Source organism: Pogoniulus pusillus, chromosome 21, assembly GCF_015220805.1.
Source record: "Pogoniulus pusillus isolate bPogPus1 chromosome 21, bPogPus1.pri, whole genome shotgun sequence".
Taxonomy (NCBI): Eukaryota; Metazoa; Chordata; class Aves; order Piciformes; family Lybiidae; genus Pogoniulus; species Pogoniulus pusillus.
The window spans coordinates 519683-545515 of NC_087284.1; the positions used below are offsets into that span (position 1 = coordinate 519683).

General features: G+C 47.8%; 1 protein-coding gene across 2 annotated transcripts in view; it reads left to right on the plus strand.

Annotated features, from left to right (window-relative positions):
• The window catches only part of GRB10 (growth factor receptor bound protein 10), a 191555-nt gene that overhangs the window by 49500 nt on the left and 116222 nt on the right, over positions 1–25833 (plus strand). For both annotated transcript variants that reach the window (XM_064160740.1, XM_064160741.1), the window contains exon 2: positions 2249–2346. In XM_064160740.1, the coding sequence (XP_064016810.1) occupies positions 2296–2346 (51 nt within the window). In that variant the 5' untranslated portion in view covers positions 2249–2295. The remainder of the gene's footprint in view (positions 1–2248; positions 2347–25833) is intronic.

The following is a 25833-nucleotide window of genomic DNA, read 5'->3' on the forward strand; positions in this document are numbered from 1 at the left end:
TCTTCTTCTGCAGGCTGCACACCCCCAGCTCCCTCACCCTCTCCTCACAGGGCTGTGCTCCAGGTCCCTCACCCCATCATTGATTCCAGAAGGCTGCTACCCCAGGAATACTGCAGAAGCCCAGGAACCCATACCTGGAAAGAAGCTCCCAGCATTTTGCCTACCTTTCTGATGGAGAAGGTGGTTACCATATATCTTGCTAACATGCTGGAATTAGATAAGATAAAGCTTCTTCCATGGATGCATGGTTTATGTGGACCATAGGTGACAACTCTTTTGGGAGCAGTTTTCACAAGATGCTTTGTATCTTTGTCCATAACTGTCTCAAACTCTGCTGGGAGATTTGCCATCTGCTGCTGACAGTTTGTGCTGATGGGAAGCTTTGGGTAGTCTCTTTAAAACTCAGGCTTTTGTTTTGAATACATAACAGGTAGTTAACAGTAAAGATGGGAGTTCAGTTATGGTAGGAGTGTAAGTTCCTGCTCTGCTTTGCAGTCTGCTTTTTCTGCCCCAGTCACCCTTTCGTTCATCTGCTCAAAGGTGACATCACTTGTCTTGTTCTGCAGGGATATCTCTAGCTGAATGCCGCTCCTTGGGAGGACTGCTGGAGCCAGCAAATAGTTCTATCTTTGTTTATATTTTGTTTCTTTTGTTGTGAAGCAGCAGTTAAAATCACTTTCTGGATACTGGCTTAATACTGCCTTCTCTTCTGCCATTTTTAGTTCTTTAGCCAAGTGTACCTCCAAATATGTTTACAGTAGATTTCTTTTGAAGATCTGTCTAATGATGGAAAGCAATGTTTAAAACAACCCCTGCTCACCTTCTGAAGTTGCTGCCAATAATCAGAAGTGGAAATGCAAGACTTGGATGCAGATTTACAGCAAGAGCTTTATTTGATATATTGCAGGAGGGTAAAGCCATGAGAGGTGTTGAAGGCTAATGCTACATAATGATCTCCATGATCTTTTCAAACCTAAATGATTGAGTTTATCATCAGTAAGTTTGCAGATGATGTCAAGTGCAGATGTTGATCTGTTGGAGAGTAGAACAGCCCTGCAAAGGGACCTCAACAGGCTGGATGGGTGGGCAGAGGCCAATGAAATGAGAATGAGCAAGGCCAAGTGCAGGGTTCTACACTTTGGCCACAACACCTCCAAGCAGCACTACAGGCTGGGGATAAAGTGGCTGGAGAGCAGTCAGGCAGAGAGGGACCTGAGGGTGCTGGTAGAGTAGCAGCTGAAGATGAGCCAGCAGGCAGCAGTGTGCCCAGGTGGGCAGGAGAGCCAGTGGCATCCTGGCCTGGCTGAGGAGCAGTGTGGCCAGCAGGACAAGGGAGGTTATTCTGCCCCTGTACTCAGCATTGCTCAGGCCACACCTTGAGTGCTGTGTCTAGTTCTGTGCTACTCAATTCAAGAGATGTGTTGAGATGCTGGTAAGTGTCCAGAGAAGGGTGACAAAGATGGTGAGAGGCCTGGAGCACAGTCCTATGATGAGAGGCTGAGCAGCCTGGAGAAGAGGAGGCTCAGGGCAGACCTTGTTGCTCTACAACTACCTGAAGGGAGGCTGTATCCAGGTCGGATTGGTCTCTTTTTCCAGGCAATCAGCAACAAAACAAGGGGACACAATCTCAAGCTACACCAAGGAGGGTCTAGGCTGGATGTTAGGAGGAAGTTCTTGCCAGAGAGAGTGATTGGCATTGGAATGGGCTGCCCAGGGAGGTGGTGGAATCACCATCCCTGGAGGTGTTGAAGCAAAGCCTGAATGAGGCACTTAATGCCATGAGCTGGTTGATTGGCCAGGGCTGGGTGCTAGGTTGGACTAGATGAGCTTGGAGGTCTCTTCCAGCATGGTTGATTCTGTGATTCTAAAAGTGAGTGTCATCTTCATTCACTTCCAGGTTCCAGTGTTCTGTCTACAATTCAGTAAGTTTTCAGATTGTTTAGTATCAAGGTGTGAAGAGATGCTTTGTGTTTTGCCCGGTCTGTGGCAATAAAGGCACAACTATCCAGTCTGAGAATAGAGATGCTGGGCTTTTCCATACTGTGCTGACTTGGAATTTTGAATACAAAAAACAGGTTGAATGTGTTTTCTGGGCTACGGGCAGCAAATGTGCAGATTTGATACTACAAACTGATGCAAGTTCTTACAACCTCATCTTGCGCTTCTCGGTCTTCTCCCAACTGTTTTCAACAGTAAGTCGATGAAATGTCTTCATTATGGTTTCTGACAGTTTGTTTGTGCTCCACAGGTGCTGTGAAACAGTAGATGTAATTTGAAGAAACCTTTGAGGAACAAATGGCTTTAGCTGGCTGTCCAGACTCCTTTTTACGTCTTCCTTATCGCATAGTAAGTTACAAAATTGCGTGTTTCTGTTGCCTTCTAGCATAGCATTGCTGTGTTGCAGTGATTGATTGTGCATTCAAACTTCTCAGCAAACTGCTGGTAAGTGTCTGTCAGCTCCATGTTTTGCTAAAGTTTGGGAACAGAGCTTCTGTTATCCTGTATTCAAGGCCTTCACAGAGAGAGTGATTGGCATTGGAATGGGCTGCCCAGGGAGGTGGTGGAGGCACTGTGCCTGGAGGTGTTCAAGTAACGCCTGGATGAGGCACTTAGTGCCATGGTCTGTTTGATTGGACAGGGCTGGGTGTTAGGTTGGACTGGATGGGCTTGGAGGTCTCTTCCAACCTGGTTGATTCTACGACCTGCTCCTGAAAAAATAGGATCACTAATATATACTGGAGCAAACACTGGCACAGGTTGCCCAGGGAGGCTGTGAATGCTCCTTCCCTGGAGGTGTTCAGGGCTGGATGATATCTGAGATCCCTTCCAACGTAAACCATTCTAATATATACTGTCCTTGAAACAGCCACTTGTTATCTGGGATACTTGGTAAAAACCAAACAAACAGAAGAAGGAGGAGAGGTGAACAGGCAAGCTTGCCACTGAAATGCCTTATGCCCAAAAGCATGAATGTGTCAGTGTTTGCTAGGAGTCCTGTCTTTGTAGAAACAAAGTCAGAGATTGCTTAGATGCTATATTTGTCAGGTTGTTATCCTGTATCTAAGCAGCCAATGCAGCATATGGCAATGATTACATTACAAAAAAAACAAAACCAAACTCGGGTCAATTGAAAGGTGCTAGGCAGAAGTGCATTTGGAATTTTGATCTCACAATGCTGCTAAGGTAGTTGTGATGGGCAAAATGCATGCTTTGTGGTTTGGGGGGTTTCTGTCATTTTGGTTGGTTTTGTTTGTTTGTTTGGTGCTTGGTTTTGTGTGTGTGTGTTTTGTTTCTTTTTTTAATGGAACTGCAAGTTTGTTATTTCATAGAATCACAGAATGTCAGGGGCTGGAAGGGACTTCCATCCAGTCCAACTCCCCTGCCAGAGCAGGATCTCCTATACCAGATCACACAGGATCACATCCAGGTGGGTTTTGAATAACTTTAGAGAGGGAGACTCCACGACCCCCCTGGGCAGCCTGTGCCAGGGCTCTGTCACCCTCGCAGGGAAAAAATTCCTCCTCATGTTTAAATGAAACTTCCTATGCCTCAGCTTCCACCCATTGCCCCTTGTGCTGGCACTGGGCATCACTCAGCAGAGCCTGGCTCCAGCCTCTTTTACATCTTAGAACCATTGCTGAGGTCACCTCTCAGTCTCCTCCTCTCCCAGCAGCACAGCCCCAGCTGCCTCAGGCTCTCCTTGTAACAGAGCTGTTCCATTCCCTTCAGCATCTTTGTGGCTCTCTGTGCTGGACTCTCTCAAGCAGTTCTCTGTACCTCTTGAACTGGAGGGCCCAAAACTGGACACAGTGCTCTGGATGTGGCTTCACCATGGCAGAGTAGAGAACCTCTCTCAACCTACTTATCACAGCCTTTCTAACGTGCTCCAGAATGGCCTTGCCTCCATTTTGGACATGGCCTGTTTTTTGATCTTGTTTTCAGTGTGCTTACCACCCTAAGGATTCAGTTCTAAGAGCTACAAAAATAAACATCTGCCATTGAACCCTGTTTATCCCCAGAGAAGCATTACTAGCAGTGATTACTGCAGTCATGCTACTCCCTTGAAAGAAAAGAAAAACCCAAATGAGAACAAAAAAATCCTCAGCAAATCTCTCTAAGGTTTATACATCTGGTTTGTAATGTGCCAGTTTACACTTTTTCCCCAACAGGAAGCTTCAGATTAGTTAAAAATCCTGCTGTTAGTACATGCTGAATTGGTTGTGTGTACCTGATAACAGGAAAAAACATAAGTGTTCCTTTCATAACTCTGTTTGCAGTTACAAAAGTAGAATAGAAATTTGGTGCCTTGAGAACCTGCTACTCTGCTTGGATCTGTGGTTTTTACGGACATGTGAATAGATATGCCCCAGCTTTGTATTTTTGATGCATTGTAAAATTCTGCTTCTGATTGATTTAGAGGATCATCCGAGTCCTGATGCAAAGCTGAGGGGGAAGAGAGCTATGTAAAAGAAATGAGACCTTTTGGACAGTTCATTTTGACCTGCAAATTCTGTTCTGGAGGTTAGACTGAGGTCTGAATGACTTGAGTGGTTCATAAGCAGTTAGAATGTGAGTTTTCCATGGTACTTCCTCTTGTTCCTATAAACCCTGTAGGTAATCTTTTAATATGGGGAGGTCAAGAGGCTAAAACTTCGAAGCAACATGAGTTAAGATGGTGGGAAAGTGACTCCCTAGTAACTATTTTTGGTCACAGCTTACTGTGTGTTGACTAACCAAGGTGCTTGTAACTGTGTTGAGGACTAGCTTTGGAGCCCTTTCGCAACTACTGTGCTTTCTGTCAAAAGTGAAGCTTGATTAAGGAACCCTGAACATCTGTTTTTCCACCCCTGATGAATCTTAGAAGCTTTCATCAGCTTGTCTTTCAAATTTGCCTACGGTGCCAGTATTGTGTGGTAAAATGTTGAAAGGAGGTTAAAATAAATAAGCTGTAGAGTGTAATGAAGTATTTTGGTTTTGTTTTTTTCAGTCCATTTTCTGACTTAATGTGAATGAAAAGCTGTAGGAAACATTCCTCCAGAGTCCTCAAGGTTGGGACCTTAGTGCTGTAACTTCAGTGTTTAGAAGAAATTGTGTTGGAGTTTGGGATTGTGTTCAATGCACAGCACAAGAGAAACAGGAATTTGGATAAATGAGTATGTACTCTAGATGCCTTCTTGCCCACGTTGCTCAACCAGGTTGGAAAAGACCTCCAATCTTATCCAGTCCAACCTGTCACCCAGCCCTATCCAATCACCAGACCATGGCACTAAGTGCCTCATCCAGGCTTTGCTTGAACATCTCCAGGGACAGTGACTCCACCCCCTCCCTGGGCAGCCCATTCCAATGCCAGTCAGCAGCCTTGGTGCTGTTCTCTGGACATGTTCCAGTACCTCAACATCACTCTTTAATTGAGGGGCCCAGAGCTGGGCACAGCACTCAAGGTGTGGCCACCAGTGCTGAGTACAGGGGCAGAATAACCTCCCTTGTCCTACTGACCACACTGTTCTTGATCCAGGCCAGGATGCCATTGGCTCTGCTGCCCACCTGGGCACACTGCTGGCTCATCTTCAGCTCCTCTGTACCAGTACCCCCAGGTCCCTTTCTTCCTGGCCACTTTGTCCCCAGCCTGTAGCACATCCTTGCTCTGTTTTTGGGGGAGCTGGACAAGATAATCTCTGACTTTCACTGGTCTCTCTGGCAGTGTTTGCAGCTTTCAGGTCTTAAGAACTTCTTTCAAATAAATGTAAGACAAAAAAACGCTTTCTGGGGAGCTAGCACATAAACCAGCCACATCGCCTAGAAACAATCTCTAGTTCTGTGGAAGAAAAATCAATACTTTTAGTGGCTTTCAGGAGCCCTTTCCAAATTCTCAAAGTCTTCAATCAAGATGCAGCAGTGAGAACTGGCAGCGTTGCTCTTCTGTTCCTGGAAATTCAGAGCATAGTCCTACAATTTCTCAGAAAAAAATGGGATGATTTACTGTGTTTCCATTCTTTTGCAATCTGGTCACAACAGTACTTGTGCACAGTGGCTTGAACTCTCGGGGAGGATTTAGTTCATTAACCCTTTGCATGCAGTGGTAGGAGTCACAGTGGCATGACTAACAAAAAGATATTTATTTTATTTCCCCTCACTTCCTGAAGACAAAATGGGGAGCATGCAGGAACGCTACGTTCATCTTCTGTGTTCTGTCTTCTCTTTGTTTTGTCATCACCAAAATGCAGGCAGGATTTTATTAACAGATCTTGGTTTTAGAGAGCTCAATTCTTCATAGAGAAAGGATGCTCAGTATCTAATTTGGAATAAAATGTGCTACAACCACTCGGTCACAAAAGAGGGAGGAAATGGAAATTGCTTTCTCCCGTGTGGCTGGAGCTGTGGATTGCAGGATAGCTAATAGTCCTCTTGACCGCCAGAGAAGAGAGCAGAACACTCTCGTACTTGAGAGGTTCTGTGCACTTAAGAAGTGGGGATGTAAATGAGAGAAAAGGAGAATTAAGAGTCACTAGCCTCTAATTCATAAGAGCCTACTTTCATGAGGTCAGATTTGTGGATGTGAAGATGATGGATTGCCATTACAACAGTCCAGTTTCTTAGCCTTTATCTGGAGTAAAGAACTGGGCACAGGTTTTCCACATTTCAATGTGGTGGCTTTGATCCTTGCTTTCCACAAAATGACACAATATGTTAGAAGGTGCTTTTGAGGGTCATCTGGTTCAGGTGCATGGTATATCAAGATGATGCTTATTTTCCTAGGGTGATTTTTCTCTTGGTGAATGTGTTTTTTGTGGGAGACTTGAGTTTTATGTTGTAAGGGGTCATTTGCTTTCACAGAATGTCAGTGAATGGAAGGGACTTCCAGAGCTCATCCAGTCCAGCCCCCTTGCCAGAGCAGGATCTCCTAGGCCACATCACACAGGAACGCATCCAGGCAGGTTTTGAGTATCTCCAGAGAGGGAGACTCCACAACCCACCCTGGGCAGCCTGTTCCATAGTCACCATCCTCATGTTTAAATGAAACTTCCTATACCTCAGATTCCACCCACTGCTCCTTGTCCTGTCATCAGGCATCACTCAGCAGAGTCTGGCTCCAGCCTCCTGGCACTCACCTTTATGTCTTTATATGTCACTTTGTCACCTCTCAGTCCCCTCCTCTCCCAGCAGCACAGCCCCAGCTCCCTCAGGCTCTCATTGTAAGAAAGATGTTCCATTCCCTTCATCTTTGTGGCTCTGTGGTGGACTCTCTCAAGCAGTTCTATGTGCCTCTTGAACTGGGGGGCCCAGAACTGGACACAGTACTCCAAATGTGGCCTCATCATGACAGAGTAGAGGGGCAGGAGAAACTCTCTTGACCCTCTGTCCACAGCCCTTCTAATCCACCCCAGAATGGCATTGCCTCTTCTGGCCACCAGAGCACGTTGCTGGCTCATGGTCAGCCTCCCGTCCACCAGGACCCCCAGGTCCTTTCCTCCTCACTGTCTTCGAGCAGCTCAGTCCTCAACCTATCCTGACAACTGAGGTTGCTCTTTCCCAGGTGCAAGACTCTACGCTTGTCCTTGTTGGATTTCATTAAATTTCTCTCTTGCCAACCCTCAGCCTGCCCAAGGCTCTCTGAATGGCAGCACAACCCTGCAGTGTGGCAGCCACTGCACCCAGTCACCACTTGCTGACAGTGCACTCTGTGCCCTCACCCAGGTCATTGAGGAATATATTGAACAGAACTGGTCTCAGTACTGACCCCTGAGGGTCTCCACTAATCACAGGCCTCCAACTGGACTCCATCCCATTGACCACAACTCTCTGGATTCTTTCCTTCAACCAGTTCCCAGTTCACTCCCTGATCACCCAGACCACACTGCCTCAGCTTAGCTGCAAGGATGCTGTGGGAGGCAGTGTCAGATGCTCTACTGAAATTAAGATAAACCACATCCACTGGTCTACCATCATCAATCCACCTGGTTGTGGCCTCATAAAAGGCTCTCAGGTGGGTCAAACATGCCTTGCCCTAGGTAATACCATGTTGACTGCTCCTAATGACCCTCTTGTCCTTGATATGCCTAAGGACAGTGCTGAGGACAAGTGGCTCTATTACCTTTCTGGGGATGGAGGTGAGTCTGACCAGTCTACAGTACCTGGGTCCTCCTTCTTACTGTTTTTCAAGATTGGAGTGATGTTTGCCCTCCTCCAGTCCCCAGGCATCTTTCCCATCTGCCTTGACTTACTGAAGATGGTAGAGAGTGCCCTGTGCCAGCTCCCTCAGCACCCACAGGTGATGCCATCAGGACCCATGGACTTATGGGCATGCATATTACTCAGCTGTTCCTTAACCCAGTCCTCATCAACCCAGGGGAAGCCCTCCTCTGTCACGCGTGCCTCTGGTGCCTCAAGTGTCAGGGGCTCCTGAGGACAGTGTCCAGCAGCACAGAGACAAAGAAGGCATTTAGTAACTCTGCCTTCTTTGTGTCCTCTGTCACCAAGGCACCCAACTCCTTCAGCAGAGGGCCTACACTGCCTCTACTGTCACTTTTTCTGCAGTGGATTCGAAGAAGCCCTTTCTGTTGTCCTTGACCTCCCCTGCAAGGTTGAGTTCCAACGAGGCCTTAGCCTTCCTAGTTGCCTCCCTCCATCCTCTGACAGCAGTCCTATACTCCTCCCAGGGGAGCAGCCCCTTCCTCCATGACCTGTAGACTCTCTTCTTCTGCTTAAGTTTGCCCAGCAGTTCCCTACTTACCCATGCAGGTCTCCTGGCTCCCTTCCTCGATTTCCTCCTTGCTGGGATGCTCTGATCTTGAGCTTGGAAGAGGAGGTCCTTAAACATCAACCAGCTCTCATAGGCCCCTCTGCCTTCTAGTACCCTGTCCCATGAGACTCCTCCCAGCAATTGCTGGAAAAGGCCAAACTTGGCCCTTCTGACAGCCAGGGCTGTAGTCCTGCTTGATATCCTGTTCCTACCAGACAAGATCCTGAACTCCACCATCTCATGGTTGGTGCAGCCAAAGCTGCCCTGAGCCTTCACTGCTTCAACCAGACCCTCCTTGTTGGCGAGTGTCAGGTCCAGCAGCACTTCTCTCCCAGCTGGCTCCTGCACCTTTTGCATCAAGAAGTTGTCATCAGTGCACTGGAGGAACCTCCTAGACCGTGGCTGGCTGCTGAGCAGCCCTTGCAGCAAGTATCTGAGTAGTTAAAATCCTCCATGAGAACCAGGGCCTGTGATTGCAAGGCTGCTGTCAGCTGCCTGTAGAAGGCCTCATCAGCTTCCTTATCCTGATCAGGTGGTCTGTAATAAACACCCACAACAGTCTGTATCACCCATGCTAGCCTGCCCCTTAATTTGCACCCACAAGCTCTCACCTTGCCACTCTTCCATCCCTGCACAGAACTGAGAACATTCGTGTTGCTCCCTCCCATAAAGAGCAACTTCAGCACCTTGCCCTGCTGACCTGTCTTCCCTGAAGAGGACACAGCCATCCATGACCACGTTCCAGCCCTGTGAGCTGTCGCACTGTGTCATAGCATCTTGACTGCACATAGATTTCTGTCTCCTCCTTTGAGTGGATGGTTAGAGAGGGTTTCACTTTTAGGATGCTTAATTCTCTAGTTGGTTTACTTTGCTGGAGTCCCAAATGCCTTCTGTGTGGCTTAGCCTTATCTCTGCCTATGTGAGCAGTCTGCTAGTCAGGGTTGTTTAGCCTGGAGAAGAGGAGGCTCAGGGCAGAGCTCATTGCTGTCTATAACTACCTGCAGGAAGGCTGTAGCCAGGTGGGGTTGGGCTCTGCTTCCAGGCACCCAGCAATAGAACAAGGGGGTACAGTCTCAAGCTGTGCCAGGGCAGGTCTAGGCTGGATGTTAGGAGGAAGTTGTTGGCAGAGAGAGTGATTGGCATTGGAATGGGCTGCCCAGGGAGGTGGTGGAGTGGCTGTGGCTGGAGGTGTTGAAGCCAAGCCTGGCTGGGACACTTAGTGCCATGGTCTGGTTGATTACCCAGGGCTGGGTGCTAGGCTGGGCTGGATGAGTTTGAAGGTCTTTTCCAGCCTGGTTGATACTATGATGCTGTTTGTCTTTGCATGGATACAATTTCTTTTGTCCTAAAAAACAGAGCCTGAAAAAAATTAATTGCATAAATTGTGTCCAAGTAGAATGAAAAGCTGTGTGGAAAGAGTTGCCAGGGCATATGTCCCTCACCCTGCTTGAAAAGCTTCTTTCACTTCACTATTGACAGCTATTTATTGAGAGATTTTTCTTAGAGTTTGTGGTGTAATAACCTTGACTGGATACCACTTACCAACCAAAGATGCTCTATGACTTTCCTCCTCAGCTGGACAGGAAAGACAAAATAAAGATGGGCCTTTTTAGTCTGGAGAAGAGAAAACTGAGAGGGGATTTAGTCAATGTCTATAACTATCTGAGGGCTGCAGGTCAAGGGTGGGGGGGACAGGCTTTGCTCACTTGCTCCCTGGGACAGGACAAGCAGCAATGGATGGAAGCTGCAGCACAGGAGGTTCCAGCCCAACACAAGGGGGAACTTCTTTCCTGTAAGGGTCCCAGAGCACTGGCACAGGCTGCCCAGAGAGGCTGTGGAGTCTCCTTCTCTGGAGCCTTTCAAGGTCTGCCTGGATGTGTTCCTGTGTGACCTGAGCTATTTTGTATGGTCCTGCTGTGGCAGGGGGATTGGACTGGATGATATGTTTGTGTCTCTTCCAAGCCCTGACATCCTCTGATCCTGTGTAAGAGGCTTATGGGTCAACATAAGAATAGGGGTGTCACTGAGCACTTTGTGTCTTGCTCCAGCATGGTGTCCCTCCTGAGAGAGATAATCCTCTACAAGCTTTTTCCAGTGTGAGTCCCTCCCATGTGTGGCAGTTCTTCATAAACTGTTCCAGTGTGGACTCTTTCCACAGCGTGGAGCCCTCAGAATCAGGAACCGATGAGTCTGCAGTGCGGGCTCTCTGTGGGGTCAAACAGGTTCCATTGTGGGCTCCTCCCTTTGCTGAGCCACAGTGTCCTGCTGGAAGCTTGCTCCAGTGCAGGTGTGCTACCGGATGACAGCCTCCTTTGATTGTCCATCTGCTCTGTAATGGAATCCTCCACAGGCTGTAGGAGGGTATCTGCTCCACTGTTAATCTCCATGGGCTACAAGGAGGCAACCTCCCTCACCATTGTCTTCATCACATACTCCGTGGGAATCTGTGCTCCCGGCATTGAGCCTGTCAGCTTGAGGGAGACCTTCTATCTGTCTGTGTAAATATCTGAGGGTGGGTGTCAAGTGGATGGGGACAGTGACTTTTTAGTGGTGCACAGTCATAAGACAAGGAGCCATGGATGCAAACTTAAACATAGAAGGTTTCATCTCAACATGAATCATAGAATGCCAGAGTCAGTCAGGGCTGGAAGGGACCACAAGGATCAGCCAGTTCCAAGCCTCCCGCAATGGCCAGGGACACCTCACACTAGATCAGGCTGGCCAGAGCCTCATCCGGCCTGGCCTTAGACACCTCCAGGGATGAGGCTTCCACCACCTCCTTGGGCAACCTGTTCTAGGCTCTCACCACCCTCATGCTTAAGAACTTCTCCCTTACATCCAGGCCGAATTTACCCATTTCCAGCTTTGCTCCATTCCCCCCAGTCCTTTCACTACCTGACAGCTTAAAAAGTCCTTGCCCAGCTTTCTCGTAGCCCCCTTAAGGTACTGAAAGGCCACAGTAAGGTCACCTGGGAGCCTTCTCTTCAGACTAAGCATCCCCAACACCCTCAGTCTCTCCTCACAGCATAGTAGTTCCAGCCCTCTGATCATCCTCATGGCTATTCTCTGGACACTTTCCAGCATATCCTTATCCCTCTTGTAATAGTGGCTCCAGAACTGGATGCAGTACTCCAGGTAGGGTATAAGCAGTGCAGAGTAGAGGGGGAGGATCACTTCCCTCACCCTGCTGCCCACACTGCTCTTGGTGCAAGCCTGAAACTTCTTTACAGTGAGGGTGACAGAGCACTGGAACAGGCGGCCCAGAAAAGTTGTGGAGTCTCCTCTGGAGACTTTGCGAGCCCACCTGGATGCGTTCCTACCCTATGGTATCCTGCTTTGGAATTGGTGGAGGTCCCTTCCAATCTCCAACATTCTGTGGCTAGCAGCTCCTTGCAGAGGACACCTTTTCATGGAATCACAGAATTAACTAGGTTGGAAAAGATCTCTCGGATCATCAAGTCCAACTATCACCTAACCCTTCTAATGAACTAAACCATGCACTAAGTGCCTCATCCAGCCTCCTTTTAAGCACCTCCAGGGATGGTGACTCCACCATCCTCCCCAGGCAGCCCATTTCAATGTCAGTCACTCCATGAAGAATTCTTTCCTAATGTCCAGCCTAAACCTGCTCTGGCACAGCTTGAGGCTGTGTCCTCTTGTTCTGTCCCTGGGGGCCTGAGGGAAGAGACTAACCCCTGCCTGGTTACAGCTCCCCTTCAGGTAGTTCTAGCGAGCAATGAGGTCTGCCCTGAGCCGCCTCTTCTCCAGGCTGAGGCAGTCTCCCTCCTGCCAAAGCATTGCCACACAAACCCACTGCACAAGTCTTGAGATTTGGAATAAACAGTGACTTGCTTTATTCTGGTTAGATTTCAGTGTACAGGGATACTGCTTGTCTAGAACTGGGTCTTTAATGCTAGCAAGGCAAACAGACTTTCGAAGGCTTTGGGCATAGGTGAGTGAACAAAGATCAGGCATTACTGCACTGCATCATTCTTCTACATACTTTATGGCGAAATGTAGCTGAAACGTAGCTCCTGCCGGTGCAGATTGCTCTCCGGGTTGTGAAATGCGGTGTCAGTCCCGCCCTTGCTGCCGGTGCTCGCTCGTGTTTCAGCAGCTTGCGTGTGCGTGGCGGAGGGGCTGCGGGGCTGCCGCGGGGCTGCCGCGGGGCGGTGCGCACAGCGGCGGGGCTCGGGCGAGGCGTGCTGCCTCCGTCGTGCTGCCTCCGACGTGCTGCCTCCGTCGTGCTGCCTCCGACGTGCTGCCTCCGTCGTGCTGCCTCCGACGTGCTGCCTCCGTCGTGCTGCCTCCGACGTGCTGCCTCCGACGTGCTGCCTCCGTCGTGCTGCCTCCGTCGTGCTGCCTCCGACGTGCTGCCTCCGACGTGCTGCCTCCGACGTGCGGGGAGGGCAGCTGGCTCCCGGAGTGCCGGCCGCAAACGGCTTGTGCGAAGAGAGGCAGTGCTGGCGAGTAGGTTCCCTCGGAGAGCAGCTGGACCTCGGTTTCTGACTCCTGTCTATTTTTCTTCACAAACTGTCCCCAGAGCGGTTGTGTTCGCTAACATTTAAGTGTGGTGCTTGCCTCTTTGCCGAGGCCAGGGGAAGTGCACTTGCTTCCACTAGTGCATGTTGCCAGAGTAGTGCACATGAGTCAAAATCACGTCGGATGCATTTGGGTTTCATACTCAGCTTTTATTGAGTTGATTGCAGTTTTCCTTCTTACCAGAAATACCTCTCAGTGGCTTTCTGTACTGTACAGGTTTACCGTTCTGCTTGAAAGCTTGTACTGGACTGCTTGCATTTATACTTTGGTGTTCAAATGTATGCAGAAGTTGGTTGGTAAGACACGAGGGGTTTTTGTGAAGGTGAATGTGAGCAAAGAAAGTTGTTTTCTAAGCTCAAGATAAGAGTGCTGTGTATTTGGAGATGTCACTTCTCAAGAAACTGCTGCAGCTCAGCTAGTTCTTAGTTTTGCTGTTCATGCCAGTTGGCTCAGACAGGCTTTTTCTGTCCTTAGAAAAGACCAGCAGTATAATGTTGTCTTAATCACAGAATCACAGAGTGTCAGGGGCTGGAAGTGACCTCCAAAGCTCATCCAGTCCAACTGCCCTGCCAAAGCAGGATCTCCTAGACCAGATCACAGGGTTTGGAATATCTCCAGAGAGGGAGACTCCACAGCCCCCCAGGGTAGCCTGTTCCAGGGTTCTGTCACCCTCACAGGGAAAAAAATTCCTTCTCATGTTTAAATGAAACTTGCTATGCCTCAGCTTCCACCCACTGCCCCTTGTCCTGGCACTGGGTATCACTCACTTAAATGTGAGTATTTCCAAGAACTGTATTTAGACCTTGCTAAATGCCTAGTAGGTTTTCTTGCCTTACATGGTCTGAAGGGATACTTTTCAATCAAAGGAAAGTCAGTATTTCACAAGCCATTAGCTTAAAAGAAGAAAAGGAGAACTGCTCCCCCCAGCCCTGCCCTCAAACAACAATCGCGCAACCGAAATCTTGTGATTCTGCACGGAGTTGTTTAAATGTGATCAATCTGAGGAGGAGAATTCTTCTGCTTATAAAGAGAAACTGTGGGTACAGCTTCCAAACTTAATGGTTGATGTGATGCCTCATGGCAGGGATACTACATGTTATGTGGTTGCAGACCAGCAAGTTGTAACCTATGTCCTCGACTGAAGCTGCAAATTCAAAGAAGAAGGGGTAGCCTGTGCTTACTGTGGCTTCGGTGGTGCATGTGCCACTGACTCTGCAAAGCTAAGGGTAAATATATGAAGTGTCTGAGTCACTTGCTGCTTTCGTATCCTGCAGGATTTCTTTTCTGTCACTTTCTAATACGACAGTCTGAATGACTGCCTTAAAGTTCTCTCTACGTTCCCACAAAACTCTTGCCTCTTTTTCGGTGCATCTTTCTTTCCTAGCATTACTGCTGTTTTCCTTCATTGGAGATGTGGGATAGAGATTGCAGCATAGACTTTGTTCTTGAAGGATTGGCTCTGGTTTTTGGGATGGAATTGTACCAAACTGATCAGCTTTCAGGAATCCTGCATGTCAGAAGGGCCAGATTATTGGCATTCGTGGGCTGCTATGCTAGACAGTATTGATATTTTAATCTGAGGCATTAAAACCAGCGTTTTTCTTTATGGTTTTGAAAGAATAGCAGGCAATCAAAGGTAGAGCACAAATGCCCAGCAAAGCTCTCAGGCTTTACTGCTATTTTAAGATGTTTTTGGCTTGCATACTGGTGAGACCAGCATGCATAGTTGAAATTTCTAGTTTCTAGAATGAAAAGACAAGCCCTCGGAAACCGCCAGTGGTTTTGGAGCATGCTTGTCCTTTGCAAGCTGAATGTTAAACAATGACTTCAGACGGTGCTACACACTGCCTGTAGCTCTTGATGTCTTACACAAACCCTGGCTCCATTTTTTGACATAATTTTGGCAAGGGGGAGAACCTGGCAGTCCCTCATGCTAGAGGCCTGAGCTCTAATAAAGCGCTTAGTTATTAGCACAATAGTTGTCTATTTGTGCTTCATTAATGCATATTAGTCATACAGTAAATACTGTGGTGCTGGCAGGCTCCCCAGAATACTGAACACTTCTGCACGGTTCAGGAGGGGTTCTTGCCAAAGCGGTGTTGGCACCTTGCTTGAAGACGTTCTGGAAGCTCTTGGTGTGTGAGAGTGCCAGAGCATTGTTTGGGATTCTGGAAAACTGGTGCTTCAGTGCAGGAAAGAAGGGCTGCGGGGGTCTGAAGTGAATGGTGCAGTGTGGCACAATGTGGTGGTGGTTAGCTTTCCTCTAGATCAGCTGTATCTGAGGCAGGTTGCTTTGGTCTGCAGTGGGTACAAATTAAATGCCAACTTTTCTAATTAGAGCAGTTAGCTACTCTAACGTTGCATAAGGTTGTGAAGTAGTAACTACCTATTTGGAGAGCTTAGCATGTGCAACAGTAAGAGGAGGTCAGTGGATCGCAGTGTTCCATTATCAGTGTGGTTTGGTTTCTGGAGAGGTACGACCCTTAACATAAGCAGTGTAAGCTGTGGACTGGAGTGTCAGGTATGATGACTTGTTCCTAACTGCCAGCACAGACCTACCAATTGCTTTTTTTGTCCTTTATATGCCTGGCAGTGACTTACAGGAGGACTTGCTCCATAGTCTTTCTAGTGACTGGACAGGGCTGACTAGCTCCTGGCTCCTCCTGTTCTCGTCCTTGCACACTTTGAAGATTTTTGCCTTCATGGGTATCAGAGTCTCCTCTGATCAGTGACTTACCTTTTGAAGATTAAAGGGAGTAGCCTCACAATTGTGTTCTCCAACTTCCCTTGTACCTTCTCATGCACCCCATCTCGTCTCAGGACCTTGGTCCAGTTAGTTTGATCTGTAACTTTTCTTTACTGTGAGTGATGGTTCAGTTCCCCAGATGCTGACACTATGCTCAAAGAAGAGAGAGATGTGAGCATGAACTTTACTGGGAAAATCTGACGCAAAGAAATCATTCATCTTTCAGTGTCCTTAGCTGCCAGGTCACATCCACAAATGAGCACTAACTAGATGAATATTAGCTATTCTTTCACCCTAGCTTACCTGTAGAAACATTCCTTCGTTTATTTTCTTGGTATCTTTTGCCTGTTTCAACTCTTCTGCTTGGGCAGTATCTCCACATTCCTTCTGCATAACCTCTTCCTGCCTTAAAAGTTTCTGCATTTGAGCTGAGGCTGGGCTTACCTGTCCATTCACCCTGGCTTTCTGCCATTCTCCTGTGAGGTTCTGCATGTCAAAGCAGACTGTTCTAGAGCTTTGAGGAGCCTATGCTGCTTGTTATCCTAGGCCCCTTAGTCCTTCAGAGTGGTCTCTCCTAGGAACCTGGCAAACAGAGCCTTAAGCCAATAATCTGCTTTCCTGCAGTCCAGCACTGCAATTCTGTTAGTGGGCTTTGGTGCCTTTGCTTTGCTCTTACTACTGCCATCTCAGCGTGGCATCAGATAGCTATGCTGCTATCATCTCTACCTTGCTAACTAGATTTGCTCTCTCCAGGCTTTGGGTTTGCTAGTTTGTTGGTCAAGCAGAGACAAGACAGGGACTCTGAGCTTTCATCTCCAAGATGATGACTTCCCATTTTGAAAACAAGCATTGAGATGGAAAATGAGAGACTTGTCTGTGTGACAGAAGCAAATGAGAGCTCAAGGGTGCTAGCCAATAGCTTTGGTGTCTCCTGGCTCACCTGTCTTTTGTGACTTCCCTAGCCAAGTCATGGGTACTCAATTTCCTGGCATGACACCCTCTATCTTCCCTAGTTTTTACTCTTTATACCTCGAGGCTTGCATCCAAGTGGGTTGTCTCCTATGCTGCCTTCTCTTCTGGTCCTGCCAGCCATACTGAAGTTCAACAAGGCCAAGTGTAAGGTCCTGCATCTGGGTGGGTGCAATCCCAAGCACAACTCCAAGCCGGGTGGGAAATGGGTGAGAGCAGCCTTGAGGAAAAGAACCTGGGGGTCTGGGGTGATGAAAAGCTCAACAGGAGCCTGCAGTGTGAGTGCAGCCCAGACAGCAACCCTGTGCTGGGCTGCAGCAAGAGCAGTGTGGGCACAGGGCAAGGGAGGGGATCCTGCCCCTTGGCTCTGCTCTCCTCAAACCCCACCTGCAGTCCTGGGGGCAGTTCTGGAGCCCCAGCACAAGCAGGACATGGAACTGTTGGAGCCAGTCCAGAGGAGGCCACCAAGATGCTCAGAAGGCTGCAGCAGCTCTGCTGTGAGGACAGGCTGAGAGACATGGGGCTGTGCAGCCTGGAGAGGAGAAGGCTTCGAGGAGACCTTGGAGTGGCCTTCCAGGATCTGAAGGGAGCCTACAGGAAGGCTGGGGAGGGACTATTGACAAGGTCTGGTAATGACAGGACAAGGGGTAATGGGTTTAAACTGGCAGAGGGGAGATTCAAAGTAGATGTTAAGAAAGGGTTCTTTATGGTGAGGGTGGTGAGACTGGCACAGGTTGCCCAGGGAGGTTGTGGCTGCTCCCTCCCTGGAGTTGTTCAAGGCCAGGTTGGATGAGGCCTGGAGTGACCTGTTCTGGTGGGAGGTGTCCCTGCCTATGGCAGGGGGTTGGAACTGGATGATCTCTGAGGGGCCTTCCAACCTAAACCATTCTGTGATTCTATGATGTCTCCCTAGAACAATCCTGGAGCATTGCAGGAAAGTCCTCTCTTGCTAAAGTGCCTTGTGAGCTTCCTCCTTCAGGTCTTACTGGTGCTGCTATCCTTTGTTCATGAGTGCCCCTGGTGCCAAGTCATCCGGTGAGGAGAGGCATGAGACAGTAGGAGTCCTGGTCGAATGTTTCCTTTCCTCCCCACTGTGGGGCCCATTGCAAGAGATGCCACTCTGTGCCTTAAGTGTGAAGAGGCAGTGCAGGAAGTAAAAGCTGATACAAGCTGTGAAATGCTTGAACTGTTTTATTGACTGTAAAGAGGCTGTAATTAGCTTGGTAGTGCTAATACCTTGCTTTCCTGCCTGTCAGTTTTCTGCCTCCTCTACCCCACGTGTAGGGACCTGAGCTCTCCAAAATTTCCTGGAGTGGTTGTGTGCAGTCTGATGTAGAGGAGTGCCCTGGGGGAGCTTGGGAGAAAACATTGTGGCCCTCCTGGAAAGAGACCACAGCTTCTTTTGGGAGGGCATCTTGGCAGTGGTGATGTCAGGAGGCAGTGACCGTACCTGTGACTATTCCACCTCCATTGGCTTTCTTTCCTATGCAGCCTCTCGTCTCCTCCCTGCTGTTGGAGCGAAGCCCTTTAGTCTTGCACAGTTCTCCTTTGTGCATTTATGCACTTCCCCCTCGGGCTTATCCTACCTTGACCAGCAGGGAAGCAGGAACCCTCTGGCAAGCCATGGATAGTTGCTGTGCTCACACCACCATGACCAGTTGTGGTGACCTGTTGGGAAGATTTCTGCAGAAGGTAGCTCTGGGATCCTATGTTACATACACATTCTTTAGTGTCTCCTGTGTCTCTTGTACGTGTTAGACCTCTTAGTCTCCTGAATTTAGCAAATACCCATTTATTAAAACAACTGGCAGCATCTCTACTTGCCTCTGTGTGCACACTTGGTTTATGAGTAGTTTTTTTCTCCTTTTGAGATTCATCACAGAATCAGAATTTTTCAATGCAAATATTAATATCAGCATTAGAGAGAATCACCTGAAATGTTTTGTAGCTGGAGACACTTGCAGAGCTCATTCTCCAAGGTGAATGCAAATAAGAGTTCAGAGTGCCCATTTGTCTGTTTCTGATCATGACAAAGTATAAGGCAGTTTATTGGAGGCTGCTGTGAAGAAATCCTTCCTACCTGCGTGCTGATGGAAGTTCTGCATGGTTGCTTGTGTGTGTTTTGGTTTTTTTCTGACATGAGCAAATGGCTGAGTGTCAGAGCTGAAAAAGGCATCTCTTGCAATCTTGTTTTTTTTTCTTTTCTGGAGTCCTTTATGTTCTCAGAACCATGACAAACTGCTAGCTGTTGAACGCAAATTGGCTGGATGGGTTAGTCACAAACCGTAACTGCTATACTGCATGAGAGCAGGTTGGAAAAAGAGTTTTCTGACAGCCTGTCTTTTAGGGAATCACTTAATCAATGTTTATCAATAGCTGAGGGCTGGGGGTCAGGAGGGATAGGACAAGCAGCAATGGATGGAAGCTGCAGCACAGGAGGTTCCAGCCCAACACAAGGGGAAACTTCTTTCCTGTAAGGGTCCCAGAGCACTGGCACAGGCTGCCTGGAGAGGCTGTGGAGTCTCCTTCTGTGGAGCCTTTCAAGGTCTGCCTGGATGTGTTCCTGTGTGACCTGAGCTATATTGTATGGACCTGCTGTGGCAGGGGGGTTGGACTGGATGATCTGTTTGTGTCTCTTCCAAGCCCTGACATCCTGTGAGCCTGTGAATTAGATGAGCTGCCTCTGCTAACCACGTTGATGCATCGTGGTGTACGTTCAGGTGTACCACATGTAACAGTGTTGGATGTGCCCAGCAGGTGTTAGCAACAAAGCAGGAAGAAGGCTGTACAAAACAAGTGGTCAGTTGGCACAGTTAGGCTCTGAGCTCCTAGTTATAAAACAAAAGAAAACCAAGCCAAAGCCTTCCGAGCGTGAAGAGCTACTTGACAGACTTGCTTTTAGCAAGCATATTTTTTACAAGTGACAGTTTGTGCAAAGCTAAGGATTTACACTTTGTATTGGGTTTTCCTGGAGCAGCTTGCAGCTTTACATGTAATCTGTTACTATTTAAACACAAACTGCTGAGCTTGTATGAATTTTCTTCCTTTAGAGAATGCTAAGTCAATAAAGATTTTCTGTTAAACATCTCTTCTTGCGGCAGGAGAGCTGAGAGCTTCCTGCAGTTAGCTCAGTTGTCCTCAAGGAAGGGACGACATGGCAGCCGCCACATTGGTGACAGACTCATGTATCAACCGATCCACTTAGTGCCACCAGTGTAGCAATTCAGTCCCTTTCCTATTGTACCTGGAGTTTTGAAACCGAGAGGCAGAGAGGGCTGTATCCAAGGGATCCAAAGCACTGAGTTAAATTCTCCGGCTAAAAAGCACCTTCTGAGCTCTCGCATTTTGCTGCGGTTGAACTCGTTACTTCTCTTTTGTGTTCTAACAAAGACCTGAAAGCATAGAAAACACTGCAGAGTTTCTTCGTTTTGGAAAACATGCCTGAGGCGTTGGTGCACTGAAGTACAGAGGGGCAACCACTCACACTTGCTAGTCTTAGCTTAGCTTTTATGTTCTTTCCAAGTGCCTGCCTGGGCAGGCAGCGCTGCACCATAATCGGTCAGAAATATTGTCTGACCTTTGCTGACACCTGGGGGACAGTGACTTTATGAAGTCTACTAAAGCATCACCGTTGAGGGTTGTCTAACCAATTCTTCTGTGGCATCAGTGTGAAAGATTTGATGAGCCAACTTTCTTAGCACTGAAATCAAATGACATTTAAGCGTGGTTAGAGAGGCAGAAATATGGGCGCCTTGTGGTGGGGCTTTTCCTTTGGGTCTTTGTTGTTGTTGTTTATTTGCTTTTCTTGAGGGCTTGAAAAGTAAACTGTTAGTGCAATGTAAGCAGTACAAAAGAGTTATTTTTTAATACCTCTATGTTGTAGACTATTTCTTACAGTCCACTGTTTTCTTTGCATAAAGGACACTGCTGATGTGCTCTGAGACAGTAGAACTCTACCATATGGTTAGGGGAGAGCACAGGTGTCTGTTCCAACACAAGAACTGGTGCTGGGCTGTCACTCATGAAAGGGCATGATCGTTGTACTTTAGAGAACATCTGGGGGGCCGGGGAGTGGGGGGCTCACTGGGTTAGGGAACTTTATCCCATTGTCTGAGATTCTTAAATATCTTCTCTTGGTCAAGGCTTGCTGTTCTGGAGGTGTGTGAAGAGGTAATTCTGTATCTGACTGAAAGTTAGGCAGTCACCTGAGCTACGAGTGTCTCTGTCTGAGGTGGGCAGATTGTACCACGCCACCGGCAAAGGGCTGTTTGTGTAAACAGAAAGATGCGTGGTCAGTGTAATGAGGATTGTGGGTTTGATCAAATCAGACAGTTTCTAGACTGAGCTAATTATTTAACTAGTGCCAGGGAAGGAGGGGTATCAAGTATACACTGTACTTCAGCAATTGAGCAGATCAGTCAGAAAGTAGAGAGGTAAGGTCCACAGAAATTGTTGAATATGATGCTTAAAATAAATGAGGTTTTCTGTCTGAGGAGAATTTCATTAGCAGTCTGAGTCGTACCTTGCACACTGGCATTGGGTGAGTCTTTGTGGCCTCTGTGAGCACAGTGGCTCTTGTCCTGTGGGAAATTTAGCATTTTATTGTCTCTGTCAAGGGTAAGAATAGGAAAGAATCATCTTGACCTATCAAACCTTAAGTCTGAACCTGAACCAGAAAGACAACACTGTTGTTGCTGTTGCCTTCAAAAAAGCAGATCCACATTCTGATGGTTTATGTTCCTTTGCTATGTGTTTTGTGCTAGTTTCATTCCTTTGCTAGAGTTTCATCAGTCTCAGGGCTGCCCAGCTATAAGGATGCATATACTTAGAATCATATAGTCAGTCAGGGTTGGAAGGGACCACAAGGAGTAGCCAGTTCCAACCCCCCTGCCATGGACAGGGACACCCTATCCTAGATCAGGCTGCCCACAGCCTCAGCCAGCCTGGCCTTAAACACCTCCAGCCATGGGGCCTCAACCACCTCCCTGGGCAACCCATTACAGGCTCTCACCACTCTCATGGGGAAGAACTTCCTCCTCACTTCCAGTCTGAACTTACCCATCTCCAGCTTTGATCCATTCCCCCTAGTCCTGTCACTCCCTGATATCCTAAAAAGTCCCTCCCCAGCTTTTTAAAGCTACTACTTAAATGTAGTTTAGTTTACCTAGATGCTTCCCAAAGTGCAGAGGTTGGAACAGCTATTCTTAAAGAAAATGCATTTGCATGGAAATAGTAGTTTTGGCAACCCAGGTACCCTCTTCCCTCTCTCTCTCCCTCCTAGCCCTGGCCTGGGACGCTCAAATGCATTGCTGTGGCAGTGCCAAATCCCAGAGTCCATCAGGTCCTTTCAAGCATTGAGTCTTCCAAGGTTAATGTAGGGCATCATTAGCCTGTGCTGGGACAGGCTGTCCAAGAATGCTCACAGAACATCTCTTGTCTGTGTGGTGCAAGGATGCTGTCAAAACGTGACTTCCAAAGGCAGTGTTCTTTGATTCAGCTGGTCAGCAACACTGCCACAGCCAGAGCTCTAGTAGGTAGGATGCCAAGTTGAACACACAAGCTACCTTTTATTTCTCAGCTCTGAGCATGAGAAGGGCAGTGGGCTGAAAAGGATCAAGCATCCTATACCTTCTTTCTGTGTGGTAGAACTTTCCCCAGAAGAACACTGAAAAAATACACAACAAAAATTCTTATGTGCAAGTGCAAGGTAAATGAAAGTATTTTTGAAGGCAGTTTCTCAGCATGGACAGGCATGTTAGCAGGTGTGTCATATGCTTAAATGTTCCATGGCACCTGAGTGCTAATATTCCTGTTATATTTCCTTCTGATGAGGGAGGAATAGAGCCTGACAATTAAGAAACTTGGACAAAACATGGAAAGCACCCCTGGTAAGGATTCTTGAACAGGCTCAAGATGTTGTCAGCAACAGCACACTGTGTAGCAATAGGATGAGGGGCAAGGGGTTTAACCTAAAGCAGGCTAGACTTAGACTGGATATTAGGAAGAAATTCTTTACTGTGAGGGTGATGGAACTCTTGAGTAGGGTGCCCAGGGAGGTGGTAGAGCCCCATCCCTGGAGACATCTCAGCAGCCTGATCTAGTGGATGATGTCCCTGTTTACTACATTCAGTTTTGGCCTCCCCAGTTTAAGAGGGACAGGGATCTGCTGGAGAGAGTCCAAGGGAGGGCTACCAGGATGGTGATAGGACTGGAGCCCTGCCTGATGAGGAGAGGCTGAGGCACCTGGGGCTGTTTAGTCTGGAGAAGAGAAGACTGAGAGGGGGTTTAATGTTTATAACTATCTGAGGGCTGGGGGTCAGGATGGACAGGCTCTGCTCACTTGTTCCCTGGGATAGGACAAGCAGCAATGGATGGAAGCTGCAGCACAGGAGGTTCCAGCTCAACCCAAGGGGGAACTTCTTTCCTGTAAGGGTCCCAGAGCACTGGCACAGGCTGCCTGGAGAGGCTGTGGAGTCTCCTTCTGTGGAGCCTTTCAAGGCCTGTCTGGATGTGTTCCTGTGTGACCTGAGCTATGTTGTATGGTCCTGCTGTGGCAGGGAGGTTGGACTGGATGCTCTCTTTGGGTCCCTTCCAAGCCCTGACATCCTGTGAGGCTGCGAGAGGGTTTGATTAGATGACCTTTAAAAGGTCCCTTTCAACCCAGTGCATTCTGTGATTCTAGATTGTGTTACTTCATTCAGTTGCATGAGCACCATCCAGTGCAGCAGTTAACATGTGTGAGTCGCTAAGTTCATCAGAGCCTTACTATGTTTGTAGCACAATTTGTGTAGTGTAGTCTATGAAGTATTAGTTGTTTAGTAATGATGCAAAAGCTTATTGAAAAGCTTCTCTAAAAGGAAGAGCAATGTGACATATTAGTTTTTACTCTCTGAGGGTAAGAAAACTTTTATTTTCCTTAATTCCTATTGATAAATAGAATTCTCCTCCATGGAAAACAGATTTTTGTTTGGGAACATGATTGCTGGAGTCAGTACTGACCAGAACTGAAGATCTTGGAAGATGCAGTAACTTAGGGTTTGGTAGCTTTGTTGCTGGCAGTCCCTTGCCAATGACATTGAGTTGCTTGGGAGGTAAGGCTCTCTTACAACTAAATAATAATTAGCTAATAAGTTAATGATACACTAATAAGATCTGTGAGCATGAGCAGAAGAAACAGAATTTCCATATAAGCCTGGAATTTTCTAATGTGAAGAATCAGCTAATACGAAGTGTGGCTGGAGAGCTGCCTGGCAGAATGGGACCTGGGGGTTGCAGTAGACAGGAGCTGAATATGAGCCAGCAGTGTGCCCAGGCAGCCAAGAATGCCAATGGCTGTCTGGTGTGTATTAAAAACGCTGTGTCCAGCAGGAGCAGGGAGGGGACTGTCCCCTTGGACTCAGCTTTGGTGAGGCCACACCTTGAGTGTTGTGTTTGGTTTTGGGCACTGCAATGCAAGAGAGCTGTGGAGGTGCTGGAGCAGGTCCAGAGGAGGGCAAGGAAGCTGGGGAAGGATCTGGAGAATAAATCTTATGAGGATTGATTGAGGGAGCTGGGGAAACAGAGGATGCTGAGGGGATACATCATTGCTGTCTACAACTATCTGAAAGGACATTGTGAAGAGGCTGCTGGTCTCTTGTCAAAGGTAACTGGAGACAGAACAAGGGAGAATGGCCTGAAGCTGAGGCTGGGGAGGTTTAAATTGGACATTAGGAAAAGTTTTTTCATGGAGAGAGTGGTCAGGGACTGCAGTGAGCTTCCCAGGGAGGTAGTAGAGTCGCCTACCCTGGATGTGTTTAAGGATGGTTTGGATGTGGTACTTGGGGCTATAGTTTAAGGTGAATCTTGTAGAGTAGGGTTCTAGGTTGGACTTGGTGATCTTGAGGGGCTTTGCCATGCTGGACGATTCTGTGATTCATTTATTCAATGATGACTTGTTAGAGGTGAGAAGGAGCTGAGGTTATATTGGTTTGGTTTTGTTTTTAAGAGATAAAAAGATACTCTCAGAAAGTAACTTCATTTTTAATTGCTTTCTAGCTGAACGCAGCTGTAAGAACTGGTTGCTTTCACTGAGTAGCTTGTGAATTTCTTTCTCTTCTGTATTTCAAGACTTTTTAGCTTTAAACTATGTAAACTGTCTCTTAACAGCCAAGGTGGTGTTAGGCCCACTAAAAATAGAACAAAGCTTTTAGCATTTCTAAGCCTGTCAGTTGGATTCCCTGCTTGCTGGTTGATTAAAAGTCAGCAACCATGATGCATTGAATTTTTTTCTACCATAACAAATGGCAGTCTAGTCCAGAAAGTGCACACTGTGGATGTACTATCCACTTTCTTTGTGCAGAGTACTGGGAGACAGCTACGTTCTTGCAGAAGTAGTTAGTTTTACCCAGAGAGGACTGCATCTAGTCAGAAGACTTAATTTCATAGAGTTGCAGAAAGTCAGCAGCTAGAAGGGACCTCGAAAGCTCATCCAGTCCAACCCCCCTGCCAGAGCAGGATCCAAGCTCCCTGCCAGATCACACAGGAGAACACGCAGGTGGGTTTTGAATATCTCCAGAGAGGGAGACTCCACAACCCCCTTGGGCAGCCTGTGCCAGGGCTCTGTCACCCTCACAGGGAAAAAAAATCATCCTCAGGTTCACATGGCACACCTCAGCTTCCACCCATTGCCCCTTGTGCTGGCACTGGGCATCACCCAGCAGAGCCTGGCTGCAGCCTCCTGGCACTCAACCTGCACATATTGATAACCATTGCTGAGGTCACCTCTCAGTCTCCTTCTCTCCCAGCAGCACAGCCCCAGCTTCCTCACGCTCTCCTCATGACAGATGTTCCCTTCCCT